The sequence below is a fragment of the Saimiri boliviensis genome, chromosome 2 (genome assembly GCF_048565385.1).
Source record: "Saimiri boliviensis isolate mSaiBol1 chromosome 2, mSaiBol1.pri, whole genome shotgun sequence".
Taxonomy (NCBI): Eukaryota; Metazoa; Chordata; class Mammalia; order Primates; family Cebidae; genus Saimiri; species Saimiri boliviensis.
Window position 1 is genome coordinate 96,927,383 of NC_133450.1, and position 17,957 is coordinate 96,945,339.

At 42.4% G+C, this 17,957-nt stretch overlaps 1 protein-coding gene across 1 annotated transcript; it reads right to left on the reverse strand.

Annotated features, from left to right (window-relative positions):
- Positions 1-1,418: 1,418 nt before the first annotated feature.
- PTGDR (prostaglandin D2 receptor) lies at positions 1,419-10,147 on the reverse strand. Its single transcript, XM_003930524.4, has 2 exons — positions 9,175-10,147; positions 1,419-3,559 (listed from the first exon to the last, which is right to left on the reverse strand). Exons 1-2 carry the CDS (start codon positions 10,018-10,020, stop codon positions 3,326-3,328), a joined length of 1,080 nt encoding a protein of 359 aa, XP_003930573.1. The 5' UTR covers positions 10,021-10,147; the 3' UTR covers positions 1,419-3,325.
- Positions 10,148-17,957: the final 7,810 nt, after the last annotated feature.

Here is a 17,957-nt window from a genome sequence, read left to right on the forward strand (position 1 = left end):
GACAAGAGTCAAATTATGAAAGTTTAAAAATAGCTTTACATATTTCAGTGGAAATTTCTCTCCCATAGAGAGCTAGAAAATATTAATCCCTAATGAAAGCTCACTTTAGATATACAATCCTTGACAATATTTTCATACATGAAGGCTCTTTAGTTTATCTTCTTTCACAAGGGAACAACATCAGGCTTAGTGCCCAGTAAGTGTTTACAAGAGGCCAAAGAAATATCACTGCCGAGGTAGCATCTTTACCTCCAGGTGAGCAAGAACAGTCTTATCAATGCTATCAGAACTTTGAACTTGGGAAAGAATCAGTAATGGCTGCCACTCTTGAAAGATATTTAAAAGCTGTAACTTCCCTAAGAACATTACAGATAAAAACACTGTGGAAGTTCAGGTATGGGAGAGTATCTACACCTCAAAGGATCTGAGAATCAGAGTTCAGAGAAACAGAGTCTATCACATATTTTCTTGTCTTTTTTTGGTATTTTCTTTTTTTGTTTTGGGTAGAGCAGTGGTTCTCAAACATTAATATGCATGAGAATCACCTGGAGAGCATGTTAAAGCCCTGATTGCTGGCCCCACCCAGGAGATTCTGATTCAGCAGGTCTGAGGTGGAGCTGAAGAATTTGCATTTGTAGTAAGTGTCAGGTGATGATACTGCTGTTTGTCCAGGACTACTAATTATTTTCTGCAAGATAATGCTAGAATGGAATTACTGGAACAACAGAAAAGAACCTTTGAGGCTCTTGATACGCTGTCGGGTTTCGATCAAGAAAGGGTATACACATTTATGAGCTCGCCAGGAGAATATTAATGTTCCTCTCTGAATAACCTCTGTTATTCAGAGTCATAGTTTGTGTGTGTGTGTGTGTGGCGGGGGGGGGTTAGGTCCTGTATAATTTGATTTAATTTTGCATTTCTTTGATTAGGCTGAATATTTTTCTACATTTATTAACCACATGTATTGTCTCTTATGTAAATTTTCTCTTTGTGTTCTTTTCAGTTTTCAATCAGAGTCAAAATTCCTACTCATTTTCAATACTTGACTTTCAATGCATCTTCTTCCTGTGAATTTCTCCTGACAACCCTACACGTGGCTCCTAGTTTGGGCCTCCTCTTCTAATAGTAAATGCTCACTCACAATACTGTGGAGGATTTCTATACTGTATCCTAATTGTTTACACTCTTCTCTCCCTAGTGGACAATGAGCAACTCATGAACCATGTCTGAGTCTTATTTTTATTCTTTTCCTCAGCATCTAACCAACTGCTTAGCACAAGGTCTCTGTCAATTATTTAATGAATTAATGAATAAATCTATGAACATCACTGAAGAGTTGGTTTGAACTCAACAGGGACTTTATCTAGATGATAGAGCTACATTTTGTATAAAACGAAAAGGAGCACTAAGTCCTTAGCTAAGTCTAGGAAAGCTTGTTTAAAGTAACATAAGTGTTAATTGGACAGTATATAAAAATTCACACTATGAAACTGCTAGACAATGAAATATTGCAACTGCTCAAAAAAGAAAACCAAGCCCTTTTCTTTCGTTCAAAGAAAAGTAATTGCCTCGACAAAATATTACAAAATTATATTTATTGATTCATCTGGAGACTTTTCAAATTAATTGGACAATTATCGTAACATACCTCCCCAAAAATGTTCTTCCTCTGACAATAAAACACATATACTTACACATTGAAGATACAAACCAAAGTGAAATTTCAAAAACAACTACATTTTTTTCATCATGTTATTGTCAAATTCTACTTCTTGTATTCCTAATTTGCCTTTTTCACAGTTTTGCTATACCAAAAAATTATATACATGTATCCAGCTTTATACTATCTCTGAGATACTAGAAAAACCAGAGGTGAAACAAATGAGGTTGCTGCTAAGTTGGAAATAATTAAACATGAGTACTCTTGTCTTTGGAAGGGACTTCCGGCTAGAGGTCTTGAGACTATGCAAATGTAGCAGGCTTTGCATCTTGGAGTCCCAGAGAGTGTTGGATCCAAAGGAACTCCCGAGGTGCTGAAACCCCTCTAAGCTCTCCAATCTGTTCTTTTACCAAAGGCGAAAGCTCTTACCTGCAAGCTGGGTTTAGAGTCTCCATTTCAGTTGCAGCTACGTTTCCTCCACTTTTCCCTTTAGGTCATCATGCTGCTGACCCTTGTAAACTTTTAAATTGCTATTAAAGTGCTCAGTTGTGCTCCTTGGCAGCTGTATCCTGCTCCAGTTTTGAAAGTGTAATTTGAAGTAGTTCTTGGAACCTAAGGTCTTACTGTCTCCACAGAGCAGAATATGGCTGTAATAAGTAGCTGTTAAGGTAGATGTTAAGGCCATTGTCAGTATCATCAACTGAGGCTGACCAAGTCCTGGGTGGGCTTTTCACTGTGCCAGATGCCCCACTGTGCCACACCGTCAAACAGTGAATGTGGCTCTACAGTAAGTCACACACTGGTTTTCAAAGAAGCATAAATCCTTCCACCCAGGAATCCATCGATAGGATAAATCTTTTATAAAATGAAGGTTCTAAAAACTGAAAGAATATTTTGCAACCCACCCCCAAAGTTTGATTTCTACTGCAGCCTTGACTCAATACAAAAGAAACTGGACTTCAAAAGATAAAAATGGATTTTTGCTTCTTTGGGTTGTGGGCTGTAGTCTTATCTTGCTCTGTGTCTAGTTATAGCTTCAGGTCTCCTCATGAGGCAGCAAGTATTCCCAGATTGTGGCTGGGAAAGCCCCTCCAGCTGCCTGACGTGGTCATATTTCCCACCTCATTTCTCTGAGGAACATCATAATTCAGGCTATGCTTAGATCAATTGGCAAAGAAATGAACTAAATAGGGGCAATGATGATATAAACTCAATGAATCAGGTTTCATCAAAAATGAATAGGGTAAGAAATTGTCCTTAAGAGCGCCCCCATCACATAATCATAAATGGTGGTGTTTGTACAATATTTTAAAAGACCCATACATCTCAAGACCTCTCTAAAAAAATTAGGGCCACGAAGTACAAAGTACAAATGCAGGGACAATTAATACCATTGCTTTTTAAGACTTTTAACATTGGTTACAATATATGAAATTTTAGTTGCTGTTAATAACAAAATGAAAATGCACTGAAGGGGTTCCTGACTATTGCATGACAAAACATTGTTAAGATATATCAAATACTTTTGAAAATACATATACATGCTTTCGTTATGGGAGATAATTTTTAAGGATTTAAATTATAAGTTTTTTTTTTTTTTAAATCGTGGTTCTTTGACTGAAAATGTGCTGTATTCCTCAGCTTATCACAGAGTGAAAAGCACTGTCACAGGCTGGATTCCATGTTAGTGGAATTGCTGCACCAGTTCCTGTACTTAAGAGGTCTTATGAAAATCTTGTGAAAAAACATCCGAAATACTGGAGCTCTGAAAATGATAAAAATCCAGGGGTCCACAATTGAAATCACAGATAGAAAACGCAAGGCCTGGAGGTCTTCTGCTTCTTCAGAGGTCCTGTTTTTCTCTTTGACATCCTTAAATGCTCCATAGTAAGCACGATACTGTTTTGAAGAAAAACATTCCATTATGATGTGGAAACGTTACTGATAGCAATCAATTCACTTACTTCACCTAAGTTTCTGTAAGAACATGGCAGCTGAGCTTGAAATACTCATTTTTGGTACATTTACAAATAGCTAAGGCCACTGCAGCTGATGGGTGGGTGCAAGTGGGGAGCTGGGAAGATGGGGGGCAGACCTGCAAGGTGGGGTGGAGTACTGGCCGGAGACCCTGTATGATTAAGTTCTTGTAGGCTATTTTACCTGCCTGGCTCAAGTTTCTAGGTCCCTGCCAGGCCATGGAGATCTACGATCTACTGAATCTTTTACCAACAGGGTCACCATGCTTTCATATATACAGAGTCTCTTTCCAGCTAGCATCCTGACACGTAGTTTCTCCAGTTCTCCTTTCTCTCTTCTCCCTGCTTCCTATCCTCTCCTATTAGTTCTCTCAGAAATAAGTCATACCTGTGAAATGTCACATGTATGGAGACACCAATAAAATGGAAGCTTTTAATCAATGTGAAGACACAGGAGATCTGACAATGAAAAGACATGAGATGACTTGGAAAAAAGAACTGTTCAACCAGTGTAAATTGCTCTACTTATTCTTAGCACAGATTGTTACCTTATCATGGTTGACATCCTTTTTTCTTCAATCCAGAAGGCAAAACATGCACAAAAATATAAGGCTGTCTTTCCTAGCTCCAACCAGCTCCTATTGTCTTGATCTTCCCTGAGGTGTCGGTAGCCTCCTTGGAGCTCTGCAAAATGCCTCAAACAACAGCTTTTCCTTCCATTCAGCCAACACTGATCTCTAGACCAGCACAACCATTGCTTCCCACTCTGCCTAAGGCTGGCCACCTTTTTTTTTTTTTTTTTTCTGTTACATTCTCTATGCCTACTATGATTCTAAATCCGTAATAGGATAAATGGACTCTAATGTAACAGGAAGTGTGTAAACTCAACATTAGTAAGAAGGGATATGGGTAAGAGACTGGACCCATTTGAGGTAATCAGAGAGCATCTGCCAGAGAAGATGCGTTTTCCCATTAATCATTTCCTTACTGTTCTACTCTCTTCTCTATAGAGCATTTCAGCAGGCTCAGCCACTCCCATCTAGTGTACTTAGGAAGACACCTTACATTGGACTCAGCTGTTATTTCAATCTGAAGTCGGGCAAGGGGGAGGCAGTGGGGGAATCTTAATAAACAACATAACATAAATATTGTCTTTCATTACGCTTGATGAAAAGTTTGTAGGAGTATGATTTTTAAAATTCACCTTATTGCTGAATACTTAACTAGATTGAATTTTCAAACTTCCAGTTTGATATAATAGGAAGAAAGTGTAAGTAAAGAGAATATGGCATGAGCTTTAGAGGCAACTCGCAGTGCCTTCTCTAAGGTACCTAGCATTTTCAGGCCAGGCATGGTGGCTACACCTGTAATCCCAGCACTCTGGGAGGCTGAGGCTGGCAGGTATTTGAGGTCAGGAGTTCGAGACCAGCCTGGCCAACATGGTGAAACACTGTCTCTACTAAAAATACAAAAATTAGTCAGGCATGGTGGTGGGTGCCTATAATCCCAGCTACTCTGGAGGCTGAGGCAGGAATGCTTGAATGTGGGAGGCAGAGGTTGCAGTGAGTCTAGATGGTGCCATTGCATTGCAGCCTGGGTGGGAGATGAGCAAAACACTGTCTCAAAAAAACAAAACAAAACATATTTTCACCCTAGAAAATCACAATGTCCTGGGGGTTGGTGGGGGAGCAGGGATGGATGAGAGAGGGTATGCATGTATGTATTAGGTATTATGAGTAAGAGGTCTGTAAGCCAGGTAAAGTATAAGCTATTTAATTGCTTGTCAGAATCCATGGAGTCAGAGAAGAGATAGAGAACACCCTGAGTACATGAGAGAGATCTTGTGCCTATGCCAGTTTGGGGGGCAGAAAGAATGGGTGAGATGCTCCTTATAAAGGAGGCTGTGGGAGGCCTCTAAGGGACAACAGGCAAGGGATGGGCCCAGGGAAAAGGGTCTGAGGTGGATTTAAAGGGATAGAGCAGAGGGCGAGGTCTGCTTTGTTACAATGCATGGACTGGATAGAAGAGGGTATCAGAAGCCCGAGAGGGCTGCCCAGCAGGGATGTCCATTTGCAGAGCTGGCAACAACATTGTCTCAATGCCTCCGAAGTCCATCAGAGGGCGTTCTTCTCACACCGATTCATTGAGCACTTTAAAAATGCCTGTGTTTATTTATTTATTTTTTTTTAAAGACAGAGTCTCACTCTATCACCCAGGCTGGAGTGCAGTGGCAGGATCATGCCTCATTGCAGCCTTGACCTCCTGGGCTCAAGCAATCCTCCCACTTCAGCCAAGTAACTGGCACTACAGGCACATGTCACCATACCTGGCTAATTATTATTATTATTTTTTATAGACGCAGGGTCTCACTGTGTTGGCTACACTGGTCTCAAACTCTGGCTTAAACAGTCCTCCTGATTTGGCCTCCCGAAGTGCTGGGATTACAAGTGTGAGCCACCACGCCCCAATGAACAATACATTTCTAATACACATCAAGTGACTTGAAAGTCAAAATAACCTAGTGGAACTGACATGAATAAATAATGCCTAGAAAATAAAATTATTTATTTTAATTACACCAGTATTATTCAGTTGTCTAGATCCTAACTAATCAAGCATTCTCAAATGTTTGGAATTATATTTTCCACACTCCACTTTGAGGAGAAAGGGACAAATGGAAAACAAACTCATATCAAGTGTTTTCTTTTTAAGCCAATTTAATTATGTAACTTACTGTCACCCATGTCTCCCCTTTCAGATACAGATACAATTGCTAGGTCCATTCCTTAGAAGAGTGTAAAGTCTCTAATACCTATACAATGTGTCCTTTTAAGGTAGTAGGTTGAGAGTACACACACAGTTTTCAGAGTGTTTTCAGTACTTTTGTGCTCTTAACAGAATTTTTCCATGTTACTTGCTATAATGTCTGTAACCTTACTATCATTCATTAGATCATTTTGAAATCCCCACATTTTCCTTGTACCTGTGGAAAACCACAGAAGTACATTTTATCTTGTTTTGCAGTCATATTTTTAGAATTTCTTGGTTTTATTTTCTAGTATGAGAAATACTGATAGATTTAATCCATATAAACAAAAGCTGTCTGGGTCATTAATAATTTTAAGAGTATATAGGTGTCCTTAGACCAAAATAAAGTTTTAGAGCCACTACCCTAGATATAGCACTATCTCCCAGGAAGATAATATTTCTTGATTTTTTAAATGTTTAGTAGGCAACAATAATACATGGAAGTTATAAATCGTGGTAAGAATGATGCTAATTATTGAGGCAAGGCACTGATTTAGGTGATGAATATTATATTCTGTAAATAATTTCAAATCTTCATAACAATCTGATAGAACAAGTATGGTTAAAATCATTTTACAGATGAGGAAACTGAGGTCAGAAAGGGTAAATTAGCCACTTCCATAGCTAGTAAGTGATAAAGCCTGATTCAAACTCGAGTCTGAAGCTAAAGCCCTTACTCTTTCTAGAAAATGGTAAAGAATTTGTGAAGAATGCTGTCAACATTAAATATATTTGAACTTTACAAGTTTTTTAGAAAATCATTTTCAATTCCATTTCCTTCAATCCTCACAACACTCTATGAGTTATCCAAGTCCCTTTAGGGACATTTCCAAATGCAATGTTCTTTCCATTGTATGATGTTGCTTTCTGCATTGATCTGACCAAAACATTCAAACTCAGGTCAAAATTTCCACGCATTTGGCTACTGTCTGTTTTATCACAGCATCTAGATAATTGAGGTCCCAACTTTAAAATAGGAGCCCCTAAAAGATTTTATAAAGAACCGGATAGTAACCATTTTAGGTTTTATGGGCCAAGAGGAAAGATCATAAATATTTGATGGGTACTAATATAACATGAGAGAAAACACATTTCCACAACTTATTATTGATGGAATTAAAAATGTATTAAGTACTTTTTTTGGGTAATATATCTACTAAAAAGAATAAAGTGCTTTATTAGAACAGTATTTTTCTTGGAACTGTATGGCTCAATTGAAGCTCAAAGCTCTTGGGCCTTATCAAATTGATTGCAGAGATTCATTTCTAAGAATTATTCCTAACTCCAGGGAGATATGAAACAGTGGCTAGGATAGCTGTGGCCTGTGAGCTGTGGTTTGCCAAATCCTGTTTTCAGAGTGCCATTCTACAAATGTGATCCCTGCATCAGAGCTTGCATATCACCTGGGAAATTGTTAAGAATGAAAATTCTTTAAAAATATCTGAATCAGAAACTCTGGGGAATGGGGTCCAGCCATCTGCTTTTCTAGATGCCTTGATGGTGATTCTGAGCAGGTTAAAGTTTGAAAAACACTGCTATATGTCATCTATACCTATATCTATATTTAGATAGATATAGATTTATGTATTTGTTTATTTTGGGGGCATACTGTTTCCCCATGCATGCTGATGCTCAAGATTTCTTTTCCCGCACACAGTCAGGCCTTCATTTAAAGGAAAAATCACTTTGTATTTCCCTTTTATTCACCATTGAGAGTAATATACAAAATTGCTACACTCTGAGAAGAAATTTAACAACTTTCCCTATTGACAGAAGTCTCAGGATTTCGAAAACATGGGACTGGCAATGGAATTTCTTTAAGTGTTGTTTTTGTTCAACAGGTACCTTGGGGGTGGGAAAAAGGAGAGGAGAAACACTGAAAAAATTTCTTCGAGCCTCACCTACTCCCAGATGTCTTGGCGGGGGTTCCAGGGGCAAATGCCTTCGAAACGACGAGATAATTCCATCTCCACTGCCATCCTCATTACTAAATTGAAACCCGAGATACTGGCTTTCATGTCACCTCACTTGCCAAGATACATCAGAACCCGTCAAGACAGGTTATCAAAACGACACCAGCAACTAAAACATACAAAGAGCCTCGGCCTCCATCACCACAATCCCTGGCGGATGCAGCACCAGAAACAGCAGCCATGGCGCCTCAAAGCTTACGCAGGCGTTTTTAAAAATTAAAACTATGCATCTGCAAATCACTCTGACGAGATTAAACTTCATTTTCCCTTTCTATGCCAACACCGCGAAGAAGACCCCCTCCCCAAGACGCCGTTCACCCATTTCTCATACCACTGAAGTCATGAGCGAGTCTAACAAAATAAAACATCACCCAGCCGTCGGGGAGTAGAGAGCTTCTGTTGCCAAGGAGAAACTAAGTTCTGCTCCTCTTAAGGAGCAAAAATGATCCCGAGATCTCCCCAGAAGGAAGCAGAAAGGAGGAAGTTCTGCCACATGGAGAGGGTTTTGCTGAGCTAACGAGACACGGTCAAGCTGCCTTTCCCTTCCTTTCTTTAACTTTCCTTCATTTCACTCCACAAGCTGAGTTGTATCTGGGGGCTGTGGAGGAAATCCAATTTGGGGACCTCAGCAACAAACTTTCCTGGCCCAGGGCGCAGCTCGCCTGGCGCTACGTCCATCCCGCTCGCTCGCTCCACCCTGCCCCGCATCCACGGCCAGACAGTCCCAGCTCCCTGCTGTCTTGGGCCCGGGACTCACAATTACGGGCAGGGAACACATAGTGAAGAGCACGGTCATGAGCGCCAGCAGCAGGAGGTGATCCAGCTCCTCCAGAGGCTGCGGTGACGCTTCCCTCTCATTGGCGTGGGGTTTGGTGCGGTCCCTGGTGCAGGAGCGCGGGTGCCGCTGCAGCCGCCGGTGCATTTCGTAGAGGTTGCGCATGGCGCCCAGGTTGCACAGCACGGTGGCGAGGACCAGCAGCGCCATGAGGCTGGAGTAGAGCACAGAGTAGCCCAGCACCGACAGTGAGCCCTCTTCGTGGACCATCTGGATAAAGCACCAGGTCCCGGGGCAGTACTGCACGAACTTCCCGAAGCCCACGAAAGGTAGGGCGCAGAAAGCCAGGCAGAAGGCGCTCACCACCGGGGCCACCAGCGCTCCCCGGCGCAGGGTGATGTGCTGTCGGTAGAAGAAGGGGTGCCCTAGGGAGAGCCAGCACTCCAGTGCCATGGCCAGGAGTTGCAGTGTCGAGGAGAGCCCAAAGAAGGACATGAAGAAGGCGAAGCCTTGGCACAGCGAGTTGTCCAATGCGGGCTCAAGCACCCGCAGGCTCCTGTTCTGAGCGTAGGCAGCCAGCACCACGGGGCTCAGGAGGCACTTGCCCAGCAAGTCGGTGACCGTCAGGCCGCACACCAGCACGTAGAAGACCGAGGGCGGCGGGCGCGGTGGACGCGGTGGGCACCACCCCAGCCCAGAGCGCGCCAGCAGCCCCAGGGCCAGCAGGTTGCCCAAGAGGCCGGTGCTGAAGAGCACCCCACTCATGGTCGCCGAGTTGCCCTTTTCCACCGAGGTGGTGTTCTGGCAGCGGTAGAAGGGCAACCTCATGACTTGCGGGAGCGGAGGGCTGGAGTCAAGGCTGCGGAAGGGCGAGGGCCCTGGCGCCCCGGTGCTGAGGCGCCCCCAGCTGCTCCGCACGCACGCGGTTCTGGCGGAGAGGCTGCGCCACAGAGAAAGCTCCGAGGGCTGCGGGGTGTACCCTACAGCAGGCACCTCCTATCTAAACTCGCGGGTCACACCCCTCTTCGAGAGGCGGGACGTTCTGCAGGGTGTGCGCCTGGCGCTGGCATTGCGGAGCGCGGAGCACACCAGTAAAGAGCTCGGCCCTGACGCGCTGCGTTCTCAGTATACTGAGACAGACCCTGGTGCCGAGTCGGAAGGACAGGAGGAAAATAGCCAGAATTCGGAGCAGCCCACACCAGTCCTTACAGCGAGGCAAGATAACTACTGTAATGGACGGGAAATTAAGCAGCAGCCATCTGGGAGGAGGGCAGTGCGAAGGGTGCCAGTGGTGGAACTCTGGAGGTGGCCAAGAACTCTGAAGATGAGCAAAGAGAGGAGACTGAGAAAGGACTTGCACCTGTCTTGAATTAGCGAGTTAAGGAAGGGTAATGATAATTCACGTTTGGGAAGCCCCTAAACCTTAGCTCCACTTCTCATCTCTTCTAGATCAGCACAATGTGGGGCATTGACGGTCATCTCCATTGCATAGGTGAGGAAACTGAGGCCTTGGAAAGTTTAGTGATCTGCCCGTGGTGACAGAGCTAGCGAAGTAGCGGAGCTGGACCATTTTGGAGTCCATCTGTCTTTTTTTCACGGCTCCTCCTCCCAAGAAATTGTCCCAGATTTCAGGGAAGTGGTTTGCGGGAAAGCCAAGAACCAGTGTTGGTCCTGGGTACCGTGAATCACAGTGACTGTAGAGAGCTGGTGGGAAGAGCATGGTTAGCAACACTGTTGATGTCATCAGACAGGCCTGGGCTGGAGTCCAGGTTCTGCTTCTCACTGCATGTGTGACTCTATGGGACTTGCTTAGCCTCCCAAGCAGTAACATCTGTCTGTCCTGCTTGGCTCTTTTGAGGCATAGAAATCACACATAAACTGCAGGTACATAGAAAGTGCTCAATACATGCAGTTGCCATGATTCTCATGTGATGGAAGGGTGTTTTGGTAGCTGATATTTAACTGTAGTTTTTAGCATGGATTTTGAAATCAGAAAATGGTAGATTTGGCGTAGAGCTTTCTCACTTCTCTGATTTGTGACTACTAGAAAAAATTTATTCCGTTTTGGCCTTTGACTTGGCTGTGTCAGAAAGGCAAGGGACTTAATTATGATAAATGTGGTTTTATTTCTTTAACTAGCACTGGATGTCCTGGAAGAGAAATTTGCTTTGAGTGTGGAACCTGAGTGGGATGACTGAGGTTATGTTATGTAAGCAAGTAGATTGTGCCTTGGCTTGAAGGGGCTCATTTTTAGGCCTCCTGCCGGTTCTGATGGACAGACTCAGGGAAAGAGCGAGACCTTTGGGCTTTAGATGTGAAAACCTGAAGGGCAGACAGAGCAGCTGCCCCCAGACTGAAAGCCTGGCCGGTAATTCAGGCCACAGGCTGGAGAGGAAGAATCTAAGCTTTAGAATTAGAGAGTTCTGAACTCCACCACTCTGTGACCCTGGGCTGGTTGTTCAACTTAATGGAATATGGGACTTATGTTGAACTCATGGGGTTGTTGTGAGTTTGAGAAAACATGAAGTGCTTTGGCATAGTGCAATAATAATAATAATAATAATAATAAGAGCTAATATTTATTGGTCCTGATGCAGGTTGGACACTCTCTAAGCCTTTTACTTATATTGACTCAATAGAAGGTTTTATATAGAGTTAGTTCCCCTGTCTTCTACCTGCTCTCTCTCATCCCCACCTCTAGCCCCTAGCACATAAAGATGGGTTTAGAAGAGCCCCACTTGACTTAATGAAGTGAAAGGAAGAGCAGCCCCATAATCAAAAGACATGAGAATTTGATGAAAGCTGTGGTCTCCTCCACAGGCGGACAGACAGACAGACAGACAGACACACACACACACACACACACACACACACACACACATACATATTCATTACACCCCCCCCCCATCCATCTCAGTCCATTCACCATTTCCTGAAGTCCCTCTGTGGTACCCAGAGGAGACCCAATGGACACTAGCTTAAGAATCCTTCATCTAAGAATATTGCATGGGTTGTTCTTGGGAAGCATGTCTACTTCAATTCCTTGCAGCTTTGTTTTCATGCTACAGTGGCTTCCAGCTCCCTATTTCTCCTAGGAACCCTAAGACTATAAATAACTTTTAAAGAAAACAACCCCAAAGTATGACTGTTGGGCCAGCTATGGGTCCTTGACAAGGTTTACATAGTCATGCTTTAAGCTTGAAGGTTTTGAACAAGTGCAATTCAGGAAACCACACGTTTCCTCTCGGACACTTTAGCTGTCCTTTGCCATGGGATTTCCGGTTGCCTTTCTTGCCTGCTTTGCCGGAGTTTACCCTGCCCTGTTCTCAGGTCTAACTTCGGAGTCTTCTTTGCCAGCTTCTAAGAAATCCTATTTTGTAATTTCACTGTACAGCCAAGAAAAGGGTCGTTTGTTCATGCATCAAATATTTTTTGAGTTCCTACTCCATGCCAAGTGTGGGGGTGAGAGCGATGAGGCGTGTGGGCACTGAAGGGCATACAGCAGATACGGAAAGGCAAGCGTCATGTTGTGTGACCTCTACAGGCTTATACATTTTTATATTAGCTTTCAGAGTAACCAGGCTAAGTATTTTTTTTTCCTTAAGAGGGAAATTTTTAATGACAGTATTTTAGGCTAAGTTAAGGGTAAAATTACCTCCATTATCCACAGAGCTGTACCAGACTGCTTAACTGGGTTATAGGACGGATCTTCTGAAAAAAATGACATCATGTGGATGACAATTTTAAATATATAATTACATTATAGCAATGTAAACATAAAAATCATAGATGCTCATGGACAAGGCTCAGAAGTTCATGTAGGCAAATGAAAACGTTCACTTACACTTGAGAAGGAATGGTAGAAAAATGTCTCCTTGGATTCTGATATTTTCAATATTGTACCTGTAATAATTCTTTAAAAAGACTTTAAATGTAAAACAAGTGATATGGGTTGGCTGTGTCCCCACCCACATCTCATCTTGAATTGTAGCTCCCATAATTCCCATTTGTCATGGGAGGGAACTGGTGAAACGTAATTGAATAATGGGGGCAGGTCTTTCCCATGCTGTTCTGTGATGGTGAATAAGTCTCACAACATCTGGTGGTTTTATAAAGGGGTGTTCTTCTACACAAGTTCTCTCTTGCCTGCCGCCGTGTAAGACATGACTGTGCTCCTCATTTTCCTTCTGCCATTATTGTGAGGCCTCCCAAACCATGTGGAACTGTGAGTCAATTAAACCTCTTTCCTTTATAAATTATCCACTCTCAGATATGTCTTTATTAGCAGCATGAGAACAGACTAATACAACAAATGTATGCTTATGGTGAGGATTTAGGAAGGAGAAAAGAAGGAAAAAAGAATATATTTTTTTTCTGGATCCATCCTGACTATGCTTCTAAATCTTATCCATTGCTTACTTCTACTGAACTCCAGGTGATATTTGGGGCTGGGGATTGTGAAGAGCAAGGAAGGGAGAGGAAGGATGCTAAGAAATGACAAGTAAACTTAGCTCTCAAATTTGGAGCATGTTCTGCATGCTAGAGACCATGCTAGATGTTTCTTCACATTTAGGACATAGCAGTGTGGCAATGATATGTTAGGTCTTGGGAGTCATACTGTGTGAACTTAAATCTCAGCTTTGTCCCTTGCTAGCTCTGTACGCTTGCATAGTCTTCTAACTTTTCTAAACCTTAATCCCCTTGTCTGTAGAAATGAGGGAAGGAGGGTGAAGGGGAATAATTGGACTGAATTCCTAGGGTAGTATCTTGCTTAAATAAAATACTCTGCATAGAACAATAGTTACCAGTCTTGACTGCACTTTGGAATCACCTGGAGAACTTTAAACCTTTCTGATGTTTCGGTACCCCGAACTGATGATACCAGACTCTTTAGGGAGTGCCCTCCAGGCTTCAGTATTTTTTGAAGCTCCCCAGTTAATTCCAGTGTGCAGCTAAGGGGAAAATGTTAAGCGCTGTTCTGTGGCATGATCTATCTGCATGGCTCCATAAGTGATATTAATGCTTTCATTTCTGCCAACTGCACTGCAGAAGTTTTCTTTATCTCTCATTTCTTGGATAAGGAAAATGAGACTCAGAGACGTTAATAACTTGTTTAAGTTCACGTAACTAGTATGTGATGAGTCTAGAATGGCATCCAGATCTTTGGATTTCCCAAGCCTCTGTCTTGGAGAAAGAAAATTGCAGAGAAGACCAGGGAGTGAGAGAGAAAGGAGGGACCCTGCAACTTCCTCTATCTACTCAGAAGTCAAGAGGCAGAAGCACTACCAGGGACAGATCACATGTCAGTGCCCTGTGTTTCAGTGCCCTGTGTTTCTGTGGTCATACAATGTCTTGTAGTGAAGTCTGCTCAAATATTTTGGGATCTGTTTGCTATTTGTGGGTAGTTTAATAAAAACATCATTTTTGTTTGATCCTTATTCCTGATTTTTGGGATTCCTTATCCTTTTGTCTAGCAAGAATTTCCATTTTGGTTTTTGGCCGCTAAACTGAGATTTACAAATGGACAGAAGTCCGTGTATAAATCAGGATCAGGATCTTTTGTCCATGTGTAAATCAGGATCAGGATCTTTGTATGTGTAGGACCTGGAGAAAACATACTTTCAAAAGATCAGCATGAAATTTTGAAAATGTCTTTGTGACCTGAGAGTAAATAAATTGTGGAATAATCCATTTGTAACCCAATCATAGCTTCTGAAGTTTCGCTGATTACTGAGCTTGTCTAGCAGCTTACGTAAGCTTCCAAGGAAGATTATTGGCAGGTATGGCTGGTTTGGTTGCCAAAAAAAGCAAACTCTGAGATGGTGATTAGGATAGGATATGTAGCATACTTATTAAGAAGTGCTTTTGGCCGGGCGCGGTGGCTCAAGCCTGTAATCCCAGCACTTTGGGAGGCCGAGGCGGGTGGATCACGAGGTCGAGAGATCGAGACCATCCTGGTCAACATGGTGAAACCCCGTCTCTACTAAAAGTGCAAAAAATTAGCTGGGCATGGTGGCACGTGCCTGTAATCCCAGCTACTCAGGAGGCTGAGGCAGGAGAATTGCCTGAACCCAGGAGGCGGAGGTTGCGGTGAGCCGAGATCGCGCCATTGCACTCCAGCCTGGGTAACAAGGGCGAAACTCCGTCTCAAAAAAAAAAAAAAAAAAAAAAAAGAAGTGCTTTTGAGATTAACACCAGTGAAAAAGAAGGAACAGAAGCAGAATTGGGTAGAGAAACTGGTTGTGATAGTTCTAATAAAAGACCTTAACCAACCTGACTGGAAACTCAGAAGCTGACAAGGCCACTCAAAGTTGTCCTGAGTTGAAGGTAAGGGTACTAGGCCCTTGTATCTCTAAATGGGCCGGTGACTGAGGACAGGTTGCCCTGGGGAAGGGCATAGAGTCTTGGGTGCTGCAGCTCTCTCAGCCAAGGCCCGGTATGGAGGGGGCTGTCAGCTGAGGACTGTGCCACAGCCAGAGAAATAAGCCTTTCAGTCCTGAATGGGATCTGAGCGGTGCATTACAGTGTCCAGTACTGGTGGCAGTGCTGCTGGGCATCTCAGCTGAGACCCAGAGGCTGTCGGCCCTTAAGCTCCACTATACCTACCTCAAGTTTAAAGGAGCCTTCCTGATCACATTTTAGGTGAGCCAGGGAACTGAGGCCACTGCCCGGGCCACAGCATTCCAATACTAACTTGTGTTTTACTCATACTGTTTGTGTTAGGTTGTTCTTATGTTGCTATAAAGAAATAACTTTCACAGTGACAGACAGCATTAAACAATTTTAAAAAAGAAAAAAATACCTGAATCTGAGTAATTTATACAGAAAGAGATTTAAATGGCTCATAGTTCTGGAGGCTATACAGAAAGGATGGTGCTGACATCTGCTTGGCTTCTGGGGAGGCGTCAGGGAGCTTTAACTCATGGAGAAAGGTAAAAAGGGAGCAGGCATGTCACATGGCAAGAGTGGGAGCAGGAGAGAGAGAGGGGAGGGTGTCACACACATTTAATCAACCAGATCTCATGAGAAATTATACACTATCTTGAGGACAACACCAAGCAGATGGTACTAAACCATTCATAAGGGATCTGCCCCCCATGATCCAGTCACCTCTCTCCAGGCTCCACCTCCAGCATCAGGGATTACACTTCAACATGAGGTTTGGTGCACACAAATATTCAAACAACATCACTGTTTTTTATTTACCTTTCCTCAGCTTAGTCTTGAATTTTATTTCATCTCTTTGATCCCTCAGCAATCTTCTTCAGGTTCTTCCTAGAAATTTCTTACCCTCATTCCAAACCTCCACTACCCAGTCCCTTGCATTCCCTCAAATGCCCCAGGCATTTGCTGTATAATATTGTGTGTTTGTTTGCATGTTGGATGTGAGTCTCTCAAGGGCAGGGAATATATTTTATTCAGCTTTGTGCCCCTATGTCCCAGCACACACTGCTAGACACACAATAGATTCTCAATAACTGTTTACTGAATGAATGAATAGCGGTAATACCTTCTATTTGTCCATGTCCTGAAAGACTATGTTTGAGTCTTAAACAATTTGGTATCTTACCTAAGAAGCAAAGGTGTTCCTCTGTTCAACTACCAGGCAGAGAGCCCAGGTTAAATAAACACAAATTGTATGCAAATACAAGTCTAGGACTCAAAATTATTTTACATACCTGGATGTGGCTCTGGAGGAAGACATAAAGTAAACAATTGAAATTGACTTTTGAAATTGATTGTTTTTCTCTGTCTATGACATTAACTGGTACAGATTTTTATGAAAGAGAAATTATTTAAAACAACACTCTTTTTTAAAAAAGCAAGAAAGCTTTGAGAATAAACAGTTGGAAAAGCTGGACACTTCCAACTTTAGGAGTGATTATCGTTACTGTTAATGAAACTGGAGAGACAGGAGGAGAAAATTACCAGGTTCCAGTGTTTCTATGATCAGTTTGAATTTAAATACAGATAAATTGTCTTCCTACTATACAGAAATCTGAGCTGGATGAAGGATAATCTACAGGAATGACACTTTTAACCAGTGGATCAAGAGTAGATGACAAACTTCATCTAAGGCAGTAAAAGTGGTAAACATCTGCTGGGGAGGACTTTGATTTAGATTCTACAAAGTGATTTAAACTAACAAGAGAGTTGTTGATCTGAGCAGTGAGACAACTGTGATCTCTGCATGTTTATCAATATAATCTGTCCTTTTTTGTACTTGGTAAAAAATATTATTGTGGACAATAACCAACATCACTCAAATTTTGCAATTTTGCTTCTCTTTGGGAATTTTAAATTACAAATTGATGGACAACTTATTAATGTATTCCTTTATCTCAGAATTTATTTCTCAAACTTCACTATTCATAGCTGTAAAAGGTCATGAGTCTGATTGTGATTGTGAACAGTTCTTATTAGGGAAGAGTGAAAATTAACTTGTGGGTTGTCACAGCAATAAGAAGAAGAGAAAATGTTATGAATAATGCACTTGTTACGGTGGAGTGTGAAGAGGAAACACTAATCTTTGGCTTTAGGGACTGATCAAGTGAGGTTTTGTGCCCTAGAATACGCCCAGTCAGGAAGCAGTGACTGGTCTGTTCCAATCATGCCTGTAGATCTGGCCGGGGCAGAATCCGTTAGCTGAACAACTTGGCCATCTAGCAGAGACCAGCTGGTTTCTCACCAAATCCATTTCCTCTTCTTGAACAGTCCCATAAGCTACTTTTCTCTGCCTCCCTTGCAGTAATGTATCACCACAT

Bases quoted from the DNA above. Each gene is read 5' to 3' on its own strand.
- PTGDR (XM_003930524.4), bottom strand. From the start codon at position 10,020: ATGAGGTTGCCCTTCTACCGCTGCCAGAACACCACCTCGGTGGAAAAG. The intron at 3,560-9,174 runs GTGAGTCCCGGG...TCTTCAAAACAG, and splicing joins TGTGTTCCCTGCCCGTAATT to TATCGTGCTTACTATGGAGC.